At 37.7% G+C, this 19,386-nt stretch overlaps 1 protein-coding gene across 1 annotated transcript in view; it reads left to right on the forward strand.

Moving 5' to 3' along the window:
- The window catches only part of dnah5 (dynein, axonemal, heavy chain 5), a 140,311-nt gene that overhangs the window by 118,544 nt on the left and 2,381 nt on the right, over window positions 1-19,386 (forward strand). Inside the window, 7 exon segments of the mRNA XM_042741875.1 lie at window positions 2,823-3,068; window positions 3,179-3,398; window positions 3,730-3,935; window positions 6,947-7,150; window positions 10,474-10,689; window positions 11,651-11,863; window positions 18,476-18,628. Of these exon segments, the coding sequence (XP_042597809.1) occupies window positions 2,823-3,068; window positions 3,179-3,398; window positions 3,730-3,935; window positions 6,947-7,150; window positions 10,474-10,689; window positions 11,651-11,863; window positions 18,476-18,628 (1,458 nt within the window).

Below are 19,386 nucleotides of genomic sequence, written 5' to 3' on the forward strand. Positions count from 1 at the left end.
CACTATCAGATGATAGCAAAACTTTAACTGAATTGAGCTGGATAATATTGTCTTTAGTAGAGCTGCCCTTGAACTTGTTTCACAACTGATGAACAACAATAGCACTGCTACTAAACTGAACCGGGTCAAATTTGAACTAAATTGAGCTGAATTAATTTCACTATTGTTTTCCTTAGAGCCTCTTTTTAGATTAAATTAATTTGTAATTGATGAATTCTGTAAGATCAACACTGCCATTGAACTAAACTGAATCAACTATAAACTGAATTGAGTAATGGTACTATTGTCTTCTGTAGAGCTGCTTAATAGCTGAATTGAATTTGTTCATAATTAATAAAGTTCATAATATTGACCCTGTTATTGAGCTAACTGAATCAACATTGTATTAATTGTACTAAATGTACGGTGGTGGCTCCTGCGATGTCGCTGTTGAACAGTGTTTTTCCTGCTTCCTGTCTGCCATGCTGCTGGTTTGTGATTGTAGCTCTGTGTAGCTTCACTTTTCTATAGAATCTTTATCTTACTATCACTCTCTGTTGTTTAAAGTGATAAAATATAACTTAATTCCCACCATATTTCTGATATTATCTATCAACCTAATCTGACTCATTTGATCAATCGCTTTTATTCTAAAACTGCGAGTGTAGCGCACGTGCAGCGCATTACCATTTGTTAGCTGGTCGGCTTGTCATTAGCATTTCCATTCATGTCTAAATGCAAATTTGTTTTCTCTCTCTCTCTCGCTCTATTTCTTTTCTCTCTTGCTCCATTTTTTCAAAAGTTCATCAAACAACTGTGGTAAGTAAGAATCATTCATGAATCACGGTGAGTAATGGCTTCTTCTCCTGCTATTGTTGTTTGCACCATTTGCCACATGTATAGTTTATCTTTCTCTGTCAGCAACGAGGGATTCACATGTGATAAATGCAGGGAAATAGTTAGGCTGACAGAAGATTTCAGAATTAGAGACACGCATCCAAATTTTAATTGAGGACAGTAAGAATGTGAGGGTTCTAGATACGTCTTTGGATGCGACTAGCTCAGGGAGTCCTGTACATTGTTCGGTTCCAGTTACAATGCCTCTGCAGCAGGGTGACTGGGTAACTGTGAGGCAGCATAGTCATGGGTAAAAACCGTTCCGAAACTCTTCCGCTCCGATCAAAAAATTAAACAGGTTCTCCCCACTCAGTGACACACCCACTGAGAAACCTGATCAAAGTGCTCTAGTTATTGGTGATTTTATTTTATGGAAAGTGAAAATAGAGACACCATAGTCCAATGTTTACTGGGAGCCAGAGCGCCTGGCAGAATAAAATAGGTTTCATAGACAATTGGACGAGTTTTTGGGGCAGAGCTGAACTGTTGAAAAAAGATGCTCTTTATCCCGCCTGCGGTGGTGCTGCACTTCTCTCTAGAAATATGGCACATAGTCTTAGAGTTTGCACTTGACTAACTGGGGACTAGGTCGGGAGGCAGACAGACTGGCTAAACCAACCGTCTGCTAGCAGCCTCATGTCACAGAAATCAGTTAATTCTCAGTACATAGAGACTCTTTCACCTAGATATCACACTATAGAGACTGTATCTGTTCCCTGAACTAGAATATACAAAAAAACAAAAAACAAAAAAAAAACACGTCCAAACCAATTTAAGAGTACCAATTTACCTGATGTTCAACAAATACAAAACAGATGTAATACGGGTAAACAAATGATAAAGCTTGGCTTATTGAATATCAGGTCCCTTTCTACGAAAGCACTTTTTGTAAAAGATATGATCACTGATCATAACCTAGATGTGCTCTGTTTGACAGAAACCTGGTTAAAACCTGATAATTACATTATTTTAAATGAGTCTACCCCGCAAAATTACTGTTATAAACATGAGCCACGTCCAAAAGGTAAAGGGGGAGGTGTTGCTTCAATTTATAAAAATGTTTTCAGTATTTCTCAGAGAGAATCTTTCCTTAGAAAGCCACGTTTCTAGCATATGTGAAACTGCATTTTTCCATCTCAAAAATATATTTAAATTACGACCTATGATCTCAATGTCAAATGCAGAAATGTTAGTCCATGCGTTTTTGACCTCAAGGTTAGATTACTGTAATGCTTTATTGGGTGGTTGTACTTCACGCATAATAAACAAACTCCAGCATTGTGGACAGGACCAGTTGAGTCCTGTCCACAATGTGACTTTGCTGCAGACTGGAACTGCTGGTTTCGTCTGGCCAGAGGAGAACTGCCCCCCTGACTGAGCCTGGTTTCTCCCAAGGTTTTTTCTCCATTATGTCACCGATGGAGTTTTGGTTCCTTGCCGCTGTCGCCTCTGGCTTGCTTAGTTGGGGACATTTCCTTTCCAGCGATATCGTTGACTTGATTGCACATATACTATTTAAACTGAATTGAGCTGGATGATGACATCACTGAATTCAATGATAAACTGCCTTTAACTGAAAAATTAATGTTTACCATTGTCGTTTTGCATTATTGACACACTATTTTCCTAATTAATGCTGTACAGTTGCTTTGACACAATCTGTATTGTTAAAAGCTCTATATTAATAAAGGTGACTTGACTTGACTTGACTAAATTAAGCTGAGTAATATTTTGTAGAGCTGCTTTACAGCTATAATTGAAGTTACTTTTTAACAGTTTAAATTTTCAACACTGTTTTTCTGTTTATTAATATAAAACTACTTTGAACAAATCTGTATAATATAAAGCACTATATAAATTAATGTGACGACTTTTAATTGCATCAGGGTAATTATTTTTTGTAACTACGTTTTTTTTTTTTTTTTTTTTTTTTGTGTAATTGAAAGGCATGAAAGTACATCATGCACTCAATGGGGGAGAGATACGCTGAGGAAGTGATTCTGGACCTGGAGAAGTCCTGGGAGGCATTGGACCCTCGCACTCCTGTCATCTGCTTTCTGTCCATGGGTTCAGACCCAACAGACTCAATCATAGCCCTGGGTAAATGACAGAGAATTGAAACTTGTTACATCTCAATGGGACAAGGGCAGGAAGTTCATGCACGTAAACTTCTGCAGCACTCCATAACTAATGTATGTACATACTCAAACATTTTGATATATATAATCAGAAACAACAATAAGCCATTCCTAGGCTGATTTTCCCCCAAAAGTGTTTATTATTATTTTTTTTTTTCTATTAGGGAGGTTGGGCTTTACTTCAAAATTGTCATTTGGGTCTGCATTTTATGGATAAACTCATGGATACAATCACAGAGATGGACAGCATTCATGACACCTTTAGACTGTGGATGACCACTGAGGTCCACAGACACTTTCCTACCACTCTTCTGCAGATATCAATCAAATTTACCAATGAGCCTCCTCAGGGACTGAAAGCTGGACTTAAGAGGACTTATGGAGGTGAGCCTGGCATCTCTGGATATGTAGTCTTTCTTCAGCTGTCAGTTTTCCATGACTCTGTCAAGCTCAGGCTATCTTAAAAGCTTTTTTTATTCTGCCTGTTTAAGATGAAAGATTCAACCATCACTTGAGGCTACAGGTGGATTAGAAACATGAATAGAGCTATTTCTATGCTAGAAATCTGGGCTGGATGATTATTTATAGAAGAGCCTCATTATTCAAAGATAATCAAGTTAATGAAATGTCAGTTTCATGAATGAAAATATATGTGTGGGTTGTGTAAATAATAATAAAAGTCTTGAAATTGGTGTTGCCTAATAATATCTTCCAGGTATCAGTCAGGATCTTCTTGATGTGAGTAACATGGTCCAATGGAGGCCCATGTTGTACGGTGTGGCATTCCTCCATTCTACTGTCCAAGAGAGGTGGAAATATGGACCTTTAGGTTGGAACATTCCATATGAGTTCAACCAGGCTGACTTCAATGCAACAATACATTTTGTCCAGAATCACCTGGATGATATGGACACCAAGAAGGTGAGAGTTGTGTTATGGAGCAACTGTGTTACTGGCATCACAATTATAAAATAAAATAAAATACGACATAAACAAATTCTAAAAAAGTTTTTGTTTGATCTGTGTTGAGATTTAAAGATTATTTCTAAATTTATTTTTGTCACTTGAACTCAAAAAAACATCTCTGTTAAGCATGTAACCCTCATTCCCTGAAAGAGTGAATGGAGACGTCACGTCGGTAATGACCAATGAATTGGGATCTTGCTTAGAGAGACCAGTCCATTTTGAGTATTGCACACTGGTATGTGATGATTGCATTCAGCTGCCACTGATTTCAGCGTGTGTAACTAGGCAGTAGGTGCAACGCATACTCAGGTTTACCAAACTGGTGACCTGGCTGCTCAGCAGTGGTACAGCAGCTGTGGTGACGGGACATGACGTCTCTGTTCCCTCCTTCAGCGAACGAGGGTTATATACTGTACATAATCGAGACGTTCCTTTTCAGTCGGTCACTCTCAATGTCACATTGGTAATGACGGACGAATAGGGATCCCTACCAAAACGCCATGAATGCTGCCCCTTCCAGTATCCTGTGTGAGCCTCCTGTGACCCCTTTTTGGTGTAAGCTGGGGCTCGCAACAAGAAGGCCAGTCGCTGTTGTCGTAGCACTACCCACTCAGGTAACACTGGGAAAATGTACCTGTTCCACTTGGAACAGGAATGTTGCAGAAGCCCCATCCTTCCCCTTTCCAGTTTTAGCAAGCTGACACTAAATCAGGGCCTCTCAGCGCCTCTACCCATTTGAGGCGAGAACACAAGAGGATACCATCTCCACACAAAGGCTATAGAATCTAGCAAAAGTGTTGGGGGTTGCCCAGCCCGCAGCTCTACAAATATCTGTCAGCGAGATGCCACAAGCCAGGGACCAGGAGGATGCAACACTTCTTGTAGAGTGAGCTTGCAACCTGAGCGGGCAGGCAGCAACCTTTGCCTGATAAGCCAGGGTGATGGCATCCACTAGCCAGTGGGCCATCCTCTGCTTAGATATGGCATTCTCCTTCTTTAGCTCAACTGACTGCAGTGACTCAAATGGGCCCTCCTGTAGTGCTTTCCTAGAGAAGGAACCTGACGATCAAGTCATGCCTCCCTACCAACTTCCGTTTCACGGGATCATAGGTATGCAGCAATCGCAGCCACAGACTTTAATGGAGGAGGGAGACAGCCTTCACTCCAACTCTTGCTGCAAAAAGGACAACACGACTCTGATCGGGTATCTTCGGGGGTCCTCTCGGTGAGAAGAACACCACTCAATGTCTCTTAGACAGTGCTCTTGCTGAAGTGATGACCTACCTCTTGGTGTAGGTCATCTAGAACCTCCGCGTCCCATTTAGGGACCAGCTGTGAAGTTTTAAGAGGTCTGGACGTGGGTGCCAAAGGAGTATGAGTTAGTAGAACCTCCCTCAGAGGAATCTGCGAGGAAGGGGCTGTCACAAGGAGCATTAGTTCCGGGAACCAGTTCCTAGTGTGCCAGTAGGTCCTGTCAGTAGTGTCTGTGCAAGAAGGCTCACTGGGGGAAATGTGTGCCAGTGCATCCGTGCTGAGTGTTCCCTCGGTCAGGGAGTAAAACAGCTGGCAGGGAGAGGTCTCTGGAGAGGCAAACAAGTCTACCTGAGTGGCTCCGAAACATCTCCAAATCAGCTGGACTGTCTGTGGATGTAGTTAGCACTCTCTGAGGAGCGCAGCTCATGACAGCTCGTTGGCTACACGGTTGAGCAGACCCAGAATGTGAATGGCATGAAGCGACCTCAGATGCTTCTGACTCCAGAGGAGGAGGTGGTGGGTGAGTTGCGACATGTGACAGAAGCTTAGACCACCTTGCCAGTTGATGTACGCAACTGTGGCAGTGTTGTCCATTCAGACCAGCATGTGCTTCTCTCACAACCATCCTCTGAGTCTGTTCAAGGCAAGGCGTATTGCTAAGAACTCTAGGCAGTTGATGTGTCAGTGCAGTTGGGGGCCAGTCCATACCACTGATACTGCAAGCCCGTCATATGTGGCCCCCCAGCCAGTGGCAGAGGCATCCGTGTGAACCATAGAATGCCTGGAGACCTGCTCTAGTGGCACTCCTGCCTGGAGAAATGCAAGGTATTACTACGGGGTGAAGGTTTGGTGGGGTCGGGGGAAGCGCCGAAGGATATGACTGGTACCCCACGGGAGGGTCCAGGCCATTCCTTGGGTAGCTGCATTGGCTGGGAAGTGCTGGCGGAAGGAGGAGCCCTCGGAGGTTGATTCCTCGGAGGGGAATTCCTCTCCGTCATCATAAGACAAGTCCAGCAACTGCCGGAAGTACCTTTCATACCTTTTATGGACCTTGACACTGTTATTTACATGGCAGTCTATGGGACAGTCAGGTTTTCAGGGAGGCCTGTTGCAACACAAACAGGGGGTAGTGCAGCCTGATGTGTCAACTCGACACAGGAAATCACCTCTGCTGAAGTGTCGTACCGACAATACCAGAGATCTTTAAAGAGCGTGCTGAACTCGTTCAGTCTTCCTCAAGCAGAATAAGTCAGGAGCACAACGGTAACACCATTTGGCTCAGAAGCGAAAAGCTGAGTATCCGTTGCACCTGCTGCCTAGTTATACTCACGCTGCGATCAGCAGCAGCTGGATGTAATCATCACATCCATGCATTGGATCATTTAGTTTACACTCAAAGTGGTTTGGTCTCTCTAAGTGAGATTCCAATTCATCAGTCATTACCGATGTGACGTCGAGAGTGACCGACTGAAAGGGAACTTGGAGTTCATTATGAATTATGTGAATTCTAGTCAAATCTCCTCCTTTTGGATTAGCATGGAAGTATGACATGAACATATCAGCTTTTTCCACCTCTGTAAAAAGTCCTTTTACATAAATTGTTTGAAAGAAAAGCATATGATTAAATCTGTCAACTTTGTCAAGGGTCTATGCAAAAAGTTTCCAAATAGACTTAGCACCTGGCATTTTAATTTGAATAAGTATTTTTACAGGGTGTGTCCTGGAACACCATACGATACATGATTGACGAGATCCAGTATGGTGGTAGGGTGACTGGTGACTATGAGAAGTGCCTCTTGAACACCTTTGCAAAGGTGTGGTTCAATGATTACATGTTCAGCACTGATTTCAAATTCTACAAAGGCTACAGTATTCCCAAATGAAATTGCGTGGATCAGTACCTCCAATATGTTAAGGTGAGATACAAGGTTCCAATGAAACTTCCCATTTTGTCCCTTTGGGGAAAAACAAAATAGTTTGGACTATTTGTTATACAAGTTTTGTTACTAGATAGAGGTGAGACAGTGTGTTGGCAGATAGACAGTGGTGGTGTATTACAACACTGTGGGCTGTTGGCTAGTCGGATTCACAACAGATTGGCACCAGTAAACATTTGAAATAAAATCAGCCAATACTGAGTACCAATACTTAAAAATAAATAAACTGCTCCAAGTAGAAACAAATTCCATGTACATCCTCTAGACATAAATTAGGCAACCGCTTTGCATAATGCAAAGTACCTTGCCATAGAAGTGTATAAGCTGTACTGTATTTACATTTGCAATCATAACCTGTAAATCTAAGTGTCTTCATCTACATCTAAATCTAAATTAAGTGTTCATTTCAACATTAGTGCAAGTTCTTATTTTTTTTCCTCAATCAGAAGTCTCTGACAATCATGTTAGCAATGGGCTTAACAAGAGCAGACAGTAAATGGTAATACCACTGTACTGGTATACCAACAGCCCTCTTTTAGCAAATGAGTTGGGGCGAACATAAAGCAATTAATATTAATGACCCAAGTCGCATCTGACACAGTTTGTATATGCTAACAGAAACTGAAGACCAAAAGAGAAGTCTGACAGAAATATGTCTTTATATTGCCAGTATAAAAAAGCCCATCTTTTGTTAACTGTAATGTAATCAGTATGTTTGTATATGTGTCAATTAGGGGTGTCGCAATATACCGGTATTGACGATAACCGTGATATTCAAAGTAACAATTATCGATATCGTGTTAATTTAGTGTGTGACGATATACCGCAATATTTAAAATGAACTGTTCTCTTATGATAACACCACACGTAAATACTCCAGTGCCAGTACCTGGTTGAGTTCCCAGGTGGCAATATTGTGCCTTAACGCTGACACCTGTCACACAAGAAGAAGACGCAGCGATCGCAGCTACTCGGAAGAGAGCCGTGTTCGGCAGTATAAGTTGTCATTATTTTATTAGTCATAGAATGGGAAACGTTATATTAACCTGTTAACAGCGGTTTTCTGTGTTCATATTTAAGTAAAGGGTGATTATTACCGCGTTTTCTTTACTCGTCTTATTTTTGTTTTTGCAATCAATACAGCCTGTGCATAGTAGCACTTTATTTCTTTGTTCAAATCTATTAACAGTTACACGATTAAAACTGAGCTTGAAAAACTGAGCAACCACATTGCTACATTAAACTCTGTAAAATGTTAAGTTGGTCGCAGTGCCATGCACTTAATGCCTCATCTGCGATCATTCTTCAATAAGGTTCATTAGTTAACATTAGTTAATTACATTAGTTAACATATATAAATAACATAAATAATAATGAACAATATTTCCACAGCATTTATGTTAGTTCATTAATTTCAGCATTTATTTATGCATTATTAAAATCACAAGTTGTGTTTGTAAATGTTAATGCACTGTGAACTAACATTAACAAAGATTAATAAATTGTGTAATAAATGTATTGTTCATTGTTCATTCATGTCAGTTAATACATTAATGTTAACAAACAACATATTATTGTAAAGTGTTACCATTAATATTTATTCATCATACTGTTGAACTTGACAGTATTTTCTCTCTTGTTTATTTCATAGGAGCTTCAAAGAAAACGGAGAAAGCCAGAGTCTTGTGTCCTGCGTTTATCAGTATCCTTATGTTCATTGGGTGAAAAAGAAAAACTCAATAAACAAAGTAAAAAATAATTTGACTGTTATCTTTTCCCCCCAAGGTTTCTATAGATATCACGATATATCGATATCGTGAATTCTTATGGCCACAATAACCGTGATATGAAAAATCTAATATCGTGACAGCCCTAGTGTGAATAAAGCTTGATTCATCAGTAATGAATATATATATATATATATATATATATATATATATATATATATATATATATATATATATATATATATATAGTATATATATATATATATATATATATATATATATATATATATATATATATATATATATATATATATATATATATATATATATATATATATGTACAGTATATATTTACATATATACTACCTCATAATATTTATTCAGGTTCCAAGAGGAACACAACCAGCCTCAGCCCAGTCAGCCCACTGGCTTTATTCCAGTTGTACATTAAAAGCAGTGAGTCATGTAAAGCAGTTGTGTCCTCATGAGAGAAATAGCACAGCTGCCGGCAGAGTACGGCTGATCTTTATTCTGTCTGAGCTGATTGTGATGGATGTTTTTAGCCCCAACTCACAGCAGGATGATTCTCTCAGACTCAATGACAAACACAGTTCCAGGAGCCAGTCTGTGCAGTCACAGCATACACGCTACAGCATTGTTCAGTGTGTAACACACAATGCTGTTATCACCATTAGTGAATGAAACCACATACAAAAGCTCCTTGAGAAACATGCAAGACATTTTGCTTAAAAAGAATGAAAAATAGAGAAAAAAAGGAGGGGGGGGTGGACATGTTACGCTAGCTTTCATTCAGCTATGGATCTCTCTAAGCACATGTTGTCTACTGGAAGCTTTGTGTTGAATGGAAATTATGATGAATGAATGTATAATGCGAGACGACTTGTATAGCTGGTACACAATGCTGAATGCATAAATTAATCAACTAATGAACAACTTTAATCAGGACTGCTCTTCAATAAGGAAGAGAGATGTGGGAAAACATGCATCCATTTATCAAAATCATGCAAGATGCTTTAGCTTTCGTAGCTAATGAGAGTAAGCTCTTATAATGGTTGTTGATATCATGTGAAAATTGATTGCAAGACAGTTTACAACTTTATTATTTGAATATTTAAATTTAGAATCCAATTATAGACCTTTATGCACTCAAAAAAAAAAAAAAAAAAAAACCTGAATCATGCAAGCATAGTTTATTAATTATTTGCATCTATTTTATTTTATATTATTTAAAAAATGTAACATTATTTTAAATATGGCTAGCTGTGGAACAAGACTAATTCAGTTAGTTAATGTATGTGATTGAAATAAATTGGATTTACTGGTGATAAATTTAAATCATGGTTATTGTTTATTTAACACATTTGCTTTACTGGTACTATTAAAGAGTTCTCATTCCAAAGTGTGAAGGGTTTGCAGATTAATGACAAAAGATACATGAATGCGGGAAGTAGCTGCAGCAGACATTAGACAGTGGATTGAATGGGAGATTAGAGGGATTAATGTAATTACATTTTATTATATTTTTGAGCCATTTTAGTTTTTTCTCTCCTGCAGGGTCCCCCCAGATATGACAACCCTGAGGTGTTCGGCCTCCACCCAAATGCAGACAATACCTACCAAAGCAAACTCACCTAGGACATACTAGACACTATCCTGAGCGTCCAACCAAAGGACAGCTCCAGCGGAGGCGGAGAGACCAGGGAGGCGTTTGTGGGTCAGCTAGCAGATGACATGCTGGAGAAACTGCCTCCAGATTTTGTACCATCTGAAGTAAAGCTTCACACTGGGCAACAATGATGCAGCAAAATTTTGTATTGCTGATGGAGAGCTCAGAGACCAATGGGAGCAAATGGCCTTTGCTGTCTGGAGCTCGAGTCCTAAGGGGACATTCTCAGGGTTGACGGATAGTGCTGAGGTCACAGACTGCCTGCACTAATGCATTTTCTTTTTTGAGGCTCACAAATGTTCTCACACCAAACTACAGGTGCTTATGAAACATATAGGCAGTAACTGGCTGCTACACCCTTCTGATTATCTGCAAATTAACAAGGCAGCAGAAAAAAAAAGTGCCTTCGGGTGCACAAGGGCTTTTTGCTTTCATTTTCTCTCACAACAGCGAGAAGCAGATTTGTCTCAATCATGAGCGTTCCTAAAATATTTAAAACTCAGTGATGGAAAAAAAATCACCATGCCCTGCTTTCTGATAATGTTGTAACTATATTATTATAAACAACAGAGAAAAAATTAGTTGCTACATGTAAATAAAACAGTGTGTTCTCTGCAGTGACCTCTGAGATCTGACAGTCAACTGAATTCTGAAGTGTTTGTATACATTTTCTACTGATCATCAGTACTTCAGACACACTGTATAAATAAGCAATTTTGATATTTAAAAAAGCTGATTTCAGGTGCTAGATCATAGTGGTGAATAATAAAGTATAATAATAATAAAGCATGCCAGATTTTAGTAGTCTATTGCATCCTCAAAAAGCTAGAAAACAAACTGGGGAAGTGCACCCATGCAAACTGCATCAGTACTAATATGTGTTATTGTCTCCATCAGCAGATTAATAAGAAATAATACCTTTACTGAACCAGATGCTAAAATAATGCATATATAGCTTAAACAATGCTATGCAATGCAATAAAGTCTTAGCAAATGTTCTTAGGGCTGAGCACTTGTACAAAACAACATACTTCGTTATTTATTCAAATTGTATCATTTATCCAGGTCAGAGAGAGATTAATAAGCATGGGTCCCCTTCAGCCCATGAACATTTTCCTGAGGCAGGAGATTGATCGCATGCAGAGAGTGATTGTTCTGGTCAGAAACACGCTGAGTGACCTGAAGTTGGCCATTGATGGAACCATCCTTATGAGTAAGAACCTGTGAGATGCGCTGGACTGCATGTACGACGCCCTAGTACCTGCATGTAGGAAAAAGGTTAGAGGTTGTTGCATGGCTTTGGGATCTGTGAAATGTGTAGGACATATAATGTACACACAAAAAAAAACATGAATGCTTCACTTGTTACTGCCTGCACATTAAAATTACATTGTTTTATAAACAAGTTTTATAAAAAGTCAGTTGATTAAACATCTGTTTTCTTTATTAAAATGTAATTAAAGCATTACAATACACAAATAAATAAATAAATAAATAAATAAAAAGAAAAAAAGAAACACAAAATCCAGAATTTGAAAGTTCAATGTAATGACTTGCCCATAATAATACGCATTTTCTAATTGGCATATTTCATGTGCAGTCATGTGTGCATATACCGTTTGGACTATTTAGCTTTGAACTTATCATTTTGGAGCCATTTATATGTGTTTAATAAATTATATCTGTTTATCAAACCCTGAGGTTCTAGGCTCAAGCTTAGCAAACAGGTTTATATAACTCTGCTTTTCATATGCTACTCAAGCTGAGCTAATCATAAGCTAATTGAAAATACTGCCTTCTGAATAACAATCAGGCTGTAACTTACCCTGCATGTGCACGTGTTATGACATGTGAATTTTAAATGTCTGTTGCATTTGTTTGTGCATACAGTATATGCCTTATTAGGCTGTTTTGTACTTTCACTTAGTGTAGTCCTATCCAGAAGGTATCTTTGGTCACTTTAACCCTATTTGGATAATAATTGTTTCTGACGGGGACGTCTGTAAAAACATATTTGCATGCCAGCTCAGTTATAAAACTCATGTATTAGTATGGCAGTTTATTCACCATGGAGGAGCCGTTCTGTGATACTGCGAACCCGGGAAACAAAATGGCAGTTATTGCTTGGACAATATATATATATATATATATATATATATATATATATATATATATATATATATATATATATATATATATATATATATATATATATATATATATATATCGATACATGTAGATAGATAGATAGATACACACACACACACACACGTATATATATATATATAGAAGATTACTTTGAAAATGTAATGGTTTACAGAACACACACACACACACACACACACACACACACACAGTGTTGGGAAGATTACTTTGAAAATGTAATGGGTTACAGATTACAAGTTACCCTATTGTAACCTTACTCTAAATGTAATAAGCAGTGTAACTATGTTACTTTATTAAAGTAATGCAACTGATTACATTTGAATACCTTTTGATTACTTTTATAAATTTATAACAAATGTTTTCAACTGTTAATCATTTTGAAACCTTACAGTAGTACTCAACACTGATTACTGTCAGACTTTCAAAATCCTTCATCACTTGAATTAAGATTATAATAATTTAATTTGAAGCACAGCCACAAGCACCTCTTCTTACTTTGAGATGATTCTGAGGTTAAGTACAGATTTAAAATGATAAAAAGAAATAGTTTAGTAGCTATGATACTGCTTTTTTTAATCAAATATTTATATTGTTTATAGAAACACTGGCATCTAACAGATTCAAGATTTTTATTCATCACATACATGATTAAGTACCACTTTACAATAAGGTTCATTAGTTAACTAATTTAGTTAAAATGACCTAAGCATGAACAATACTTCTACAGTACAAACCCCGATTCCAAAAAAGTTGGGATACTGTATGTGGAAGTTTCAAATTTCAATATTTTATTCAGAATACAACATACAGTAGATGACATATCAAATGTTTAAACTGAGAAAATGTATAATTTTAAGGGAAAAATAAGTTGATAATTAAATTTCATGGCATCAACACATCTCAAAAAAGTTGGGACAAGGCCATGTTTACCACTGTGTGGCATCCCCTCTTCTGTTTATAACTGTCTGCAAACGTCTGGGGACTGAGGAGACAAGTTGGTCAAGTTTAGGAATAGGAATGTTGTCCCATTCTTGTCTAATACAGGCTTCTAGTTGCTCAACTGTCTTAGGTCTTCTTTGTCACATCTTCCTCTTTATAATGTGTCAAATGTTTTCTAGGGGTGAAAGATCTGGCCATTTCAGTACCCGGATCCTTCTTCTACGCAGCCATGATGTTGTAATTAATGAAGTATGTGGTCTGGCATTGTAATGTTGGAAAATGCAAGGTCTTCCCTGAAAGAGACGACATCTGGATGGGAGCATATGTTGTTCTAGAACTTGGATATACCTTTCAGCATTGATGGTGCCTTTCCAGATGTGTAAGCTGCCCATGCAAGACACACTCATGCAACCCCATACCATCAGAGATGCAGGCTTCTGAACTGAGTGCTGATAACAACTTGGGTTGTCCTTGTCCTCTTTAGTCCGGATGACATGGCGTCCCAGTTTTCCAAAAATAACTTCAAATTTTGATTCGTCTGACCACAGAACAGTTTTCCACTTTGCCACAGTCCATTTTAAATGAGCCTTGGCCCAGAGAAAACGCCTGCGCTTCTGGATCATGTTTAGATATGGCTTCTTTTTCGACCTATAGAATTTTAGCCGGCAACGGCAAATGGCACGGTGGATTGTGTTCACCGACAATGTTTTCTGGAAGTATTCCTGAGCCCATGTTGTGATTTCCATTACAGTAGCATTCCTGTATGTGATGCAGTGCCGTCTAAGGGCCCGAAGATCACGGGCATCCTGTATGGTTTTCCAGCCTTGACCCTTACACACAGAGATTGTTCCAGATTCTCTGAATCTTTGGATGATATTATGCACTGTAGATGATGATAACTTCAAACTCTTTGCAATTTTTCTCTGAGAAACTCCTTTCTGATATCGCTCCATTATTTTTCGCCGCAGTATTGGGGGAATTGGTGATCCTCTGCCCATCATGACTTCTGAGAGACACTGCCACTCTGAGAGGCTCTTTTTATACCCAATCATGTTGCCAATTGACCTAATAAGTTGCAAATTGGTCCTCCAGCTGTTCCTTATATGTACATTTAACTTTTCCGGCCTCTTATTGTTACCTGTCCCAACTTTTTTGGAATGTGTAGCTCTCATGAAATTCAAAATGAGCCAATATTTGGCATGACATTTCAAAATGTCTCACTTTCAACATTTGATGTTATCTATATTCTATTGTGAATAAAATATAAACCAAGTCTTATATTATGATTTTTGGTTCTAGACAGAAATTAAAATCTAAAATTTCTCATGTTATATTATGAAAAGGTGGTACTACTTTGCATAAAGTTTATACTATTAAATACCTTGGCATATGGCTTGATTCTGAGCTTTCCTTTAAATCACATATTAATCATATTATACGTAAAATTAATTTTGGAATTAGTACTTTACATCAATCTAGAACATGTTTTTCATATAATATTCGTAAGAAACTTGCTTCTCAACTTATACTTCCAGTTTTTGATTATTGTGATGTTGTTTATCAAACTGCATCAAAATTAATTCTTGCTCCACTTAACACAGTATATAATAGACTTTGTTTTGGGATGTTCCTTTTATACTCACCATTGTATAATGTATAATGTACTCCAATGGCCATCTTTGCACACAAGACAACATATTCATTGGCTTCAATTTCTTTTCAAATTTATTTATTTTAAATATCCTAGTTATTTACAACAATATTTTGTAAAATTTTCTTCAAACTATCAGGTTAGGCATTCTGTTCAGAACTATTTTTTTGTTCCTCGTAGTAAAAGAGCTTTTATGTTTAAAGCCCCAGTTGACTGGAATAATTTACCTGCTGATATTCGAACTGTCACATCATTTAAGATGCTTAAGCAAACTTTGTTTTTTATATTTAGCTTTGGTTTGTACATGTTATTATTGAAAGTGTTACTGTGTGTGTGTGTGTGTGTGCGTGTGTGTGTGTTTGTGTGTGTGTGTGTGTAGTATATATATATATATATATATATATATATATATATATATATATATATATATATATCTTTTCTTTTTTTTTTGTTTCTTATTTTTATATTGTAATTGGATATCACCAATCAGTATATTTCTTATTAGGTTTTGTTGTATATTTGTTACTAGTTATTTCAATTTTGTGGTGCCTCCCCTTTATTTATTTATTTATTTATTTATTTATTTTTCGTTTTCCGTTTGCGTTTAGTGTTGTTTATGGATGTATTGTTAATTTGTGTTTTATTTTGCTTCATGTTATTTGGTTGTGATTGTGATAAGTTGTATTTTGGGACCCCCTCGAAAATGAGATATCTCAAGGGGCTAATCCTAATAAATATATTCAAACGAAATAAAAGTAAACAATCAAATATAAGAATAAAATGTGCATGAAAGTATACAGTAGACTTAAATATTATGATACACAGGAATGTACAAGAGACGAATGTGCAAACAGGTTGTACATGGTTGTCATGTAGCAGCAATACAAACAGAGAAAAAAAAGAACAGAAAAAAAAACAGAAAGTGCTGTGTGCAAGTGACACTGTCAATATGAGGTAGAGATTAATGAATACCTTACTGATTATTAAGTGGAGTCATGTTGATGTAAAGAGGCTGAGCCTGATGGCCTGGGGGAAGAAACTCCTCCTAAGTCTCTCAGTTTTTGCCATCAGGCTACGAAAGCGCTTACCAGATGTCAGCAAAGTGAAAAGACAGTTAATATAGGGTGGTTTGAGTCCTTGATGATTTTAACAGCTCTGCTTTAGCAACGTTTGAGGTAGATGTCCTGCAGTGAGGGAAGAGCAGACCCTGAGATGTGCTCAGCTAAGCGCACAACTCTCTGCAGGGCTTTGCAGTCTTGACTGGAGCTGTCCCCATACCACACTGAGATACACTGAGTTAATACACTTTCTATGGTCCCTGAATAGAAAGTTGTCAGGATTGCTGGTGAAACCCTGAATTTCCTCAGCTGTCGCAGATGGCACAGTCTTTTCCAGGCTTTAGTCCAAGCCAGGTCCTCGGAGATGATTACACCAAGGTACTTGAAGCTGCTCACCTTCTCCACGGGGGTCCCACTGATCATAAGAGGAGTATAGGGACGCTGTTTACGTGCCTTGAACGTAACTTTTTAAACCGGATGAACAAAATGGTCCCAAAAAGCGCAAAAATTACCAGTTTCCACTTTGTAACATATTTTGTGACATATTTTCTATTACTGTTTTAAGCAATGTGCAACACGTATATATCAAAAATGTGTTTCATGACCCTTTAAGAGAAATGTAGGCCCACTGCTGTCTCTTCCTGGAGTCAACAATCAGCTTTTTAATTTTGCTCACATTCAGAGAGAGACAATTGACCTGGCACCATGATGTAAGTTTCTCTACCTTATCAAGCGGTCTCATTATTTTTGGAAATGAGGCCCAGAACCACAGTATCATCAGCAAATTTGGTAATAGAAGTGGAGCTGTGGTAAGACACGCAGTCATGTGTGTAGAGAGAGTAGAGCTGGTGGTGAACTGGCCTACTTTCACCACTTGAGGTCTGCCGGTGAGGAAGTCTTGAATCCAGTCGCAGAGTGAAGAATTTAGGTCTATGAGTTTAGAAGCTAGCTTGCTGGGGAATATAGTATTGATAGCTGAGCTATTGTCGATAAATAGCAGCCTTGCATAATTCCCGTTGTTGCTGTCAATGTGCGTGAGAGAAGAGTGCAAGATGTGAAAGATGGCATCTACAGTGGATCTATTGGGGCGAAAGGCAAAAACTGCAAATGTAGTTCTTTACCAGTCTCTCAAAGACCTTCATGATCATTAATGTGAGGGCAACTGGGCAATAGTCATTCAGACAAGAGGGGTTATTGTTTTTAGGCATAGGGATGATGACAAATTTTTTAAAGGGGGTGGGAACCACCGAGGCAGCAAAGGACTCATTAAAGATGTAGGTAAACAAACCAGCGAGTTGACCAGAAATCCTATCAGGTCCGGTGATTACATGATTATCGCTGCTCTGACTGATGCTACCAGACGCGCTGATCGGTAGACTCGCACTGCCTCGACTGTGTTCAAATCGCTTAATCTTAATCAGTTAATCTAAAAAAGTAAAGCATAAAAAAATAAATCCAAATAGGAAATAAAACAGTTATCAAATAAGAATGTATCCTATTCTGTGTCTTAAACTCCTGAAATATTGGTGTCTCATATTTTAGAGCAGTCAGTGCAATTTGGGAAATAAATCAACTAAATGAGTGTGTAGGTATGTGCGAAAAATTTCAGATGTAACCCCTTTTGTAATAATTTGTAATTGACAGCCCTAGTGTGAATAAAGTTTGATTCATCAGCAATGAATATATATATATATATATATATATATATATATATATATATATATATATATATATGGCTTTTAGTAAATCTCATAAATGTCACCATTAAAACCAACCAATGTGTGTCAAAACATGAAAATGCTATTGCTTTTTGTATGTCTCATCAATGTATGTAACATGCTAATTTATGGAATAAGTGCAATGCGATTGGAGAGATTCTTAGAAGGGCAAAATTTTAGTGAATGATTACTTATTGTTTGCTGTTTGATATCATTTTTATGGCGTTTTTATGCTTGATAGCTCAAAGCAGAATGAAAACCCTGTCTTGTGTGTATGACTCTATCTTATCTTTGTATGTGTTAACTGTGGTTCCGCTCAGGTGACTTTCTATGTGTGTGTACATGTGTCTGTATGCAGGCCTCCTGGGCTTCCACCACGTTGGGGTTTTGGTTCACAGAGTTGCTGGAGTGGAACCAGCAGTTCCACTGTTGGATTTTTGAGGGGCGACCCAACTGCTTTTGGATGACAGGCTTCTTCTACCCACAGGGGTTCCTGACAGCTATGAGACAGGTGGATAACTATCACACAAACACTTCTGCTAAACTTACAGTACACTTGTACTTGTTGCCCTCCTGATGTCTTGAGCTTACCACAAAATACATTTTAATTTTGTACTTTGTGAGGTAGTTTTTAACTCTGTAAAGCGTGCTATATCGTATTTGATACACAAATTTCTAAGGCCACTAAATTGTTGTCATGATCATGCCTAAAGCCCTCTGACTGATAGTTTATATATTTTTTTTTTTTCAAGTAAAAGACATTTTAGAATAATTCTATAAGCATTACATAATGGGACACTTGTGGTTTTGCTGTGAAATATTTAATTACTTTTATAAAGTAAATGTAAGAACAACTTTTAGATTTTTTTAATTTCAAGATAAACACTTACCAGTCTGAAGCAGTTTAGGTTTACTTAAATAACCATAGTTTATTGTTTTAGAAAATCATGTTTAAATGTAAGTCTGTAAATCAAATGCTGTTTGATAACATCAGGCTTTTGTGGAAGATTTATGTGTCTCTCAATCATTCTCTCAATACTGCATTGCGTTGCATTATACAGTATGTTTTGCCCCCACAATAAAAACTACAGAGCATTCAAATGTCATCTTAAGACATGTTATTTGGGAATAGAAAGACAGATGATTTACAAGTTATTAGAATTTTGTCTTTCTTTCTGGTTATCTAAATTACATCAACTGCACCAAATTTGGTGCTTATTTACGCTCAGTTTGAGCCTCTGAAGAAAAACTATTATTTTATATGTCAGG

Source organism: Cyprinus carpio, chromosome B16 (assembly GCF_018340385.1).
Source record: "Cyprinus carpio isolate SPL01 chromosome B16, ASM1834038v1, whole genome shotgun sequence".
NCBI classification, from domain to species: Eukaryota; Metazoa; Chordata; class Actinopteri; order Cypriniformes; family Cyprinidae; genus Cyprinus; species Cyprinus carpio.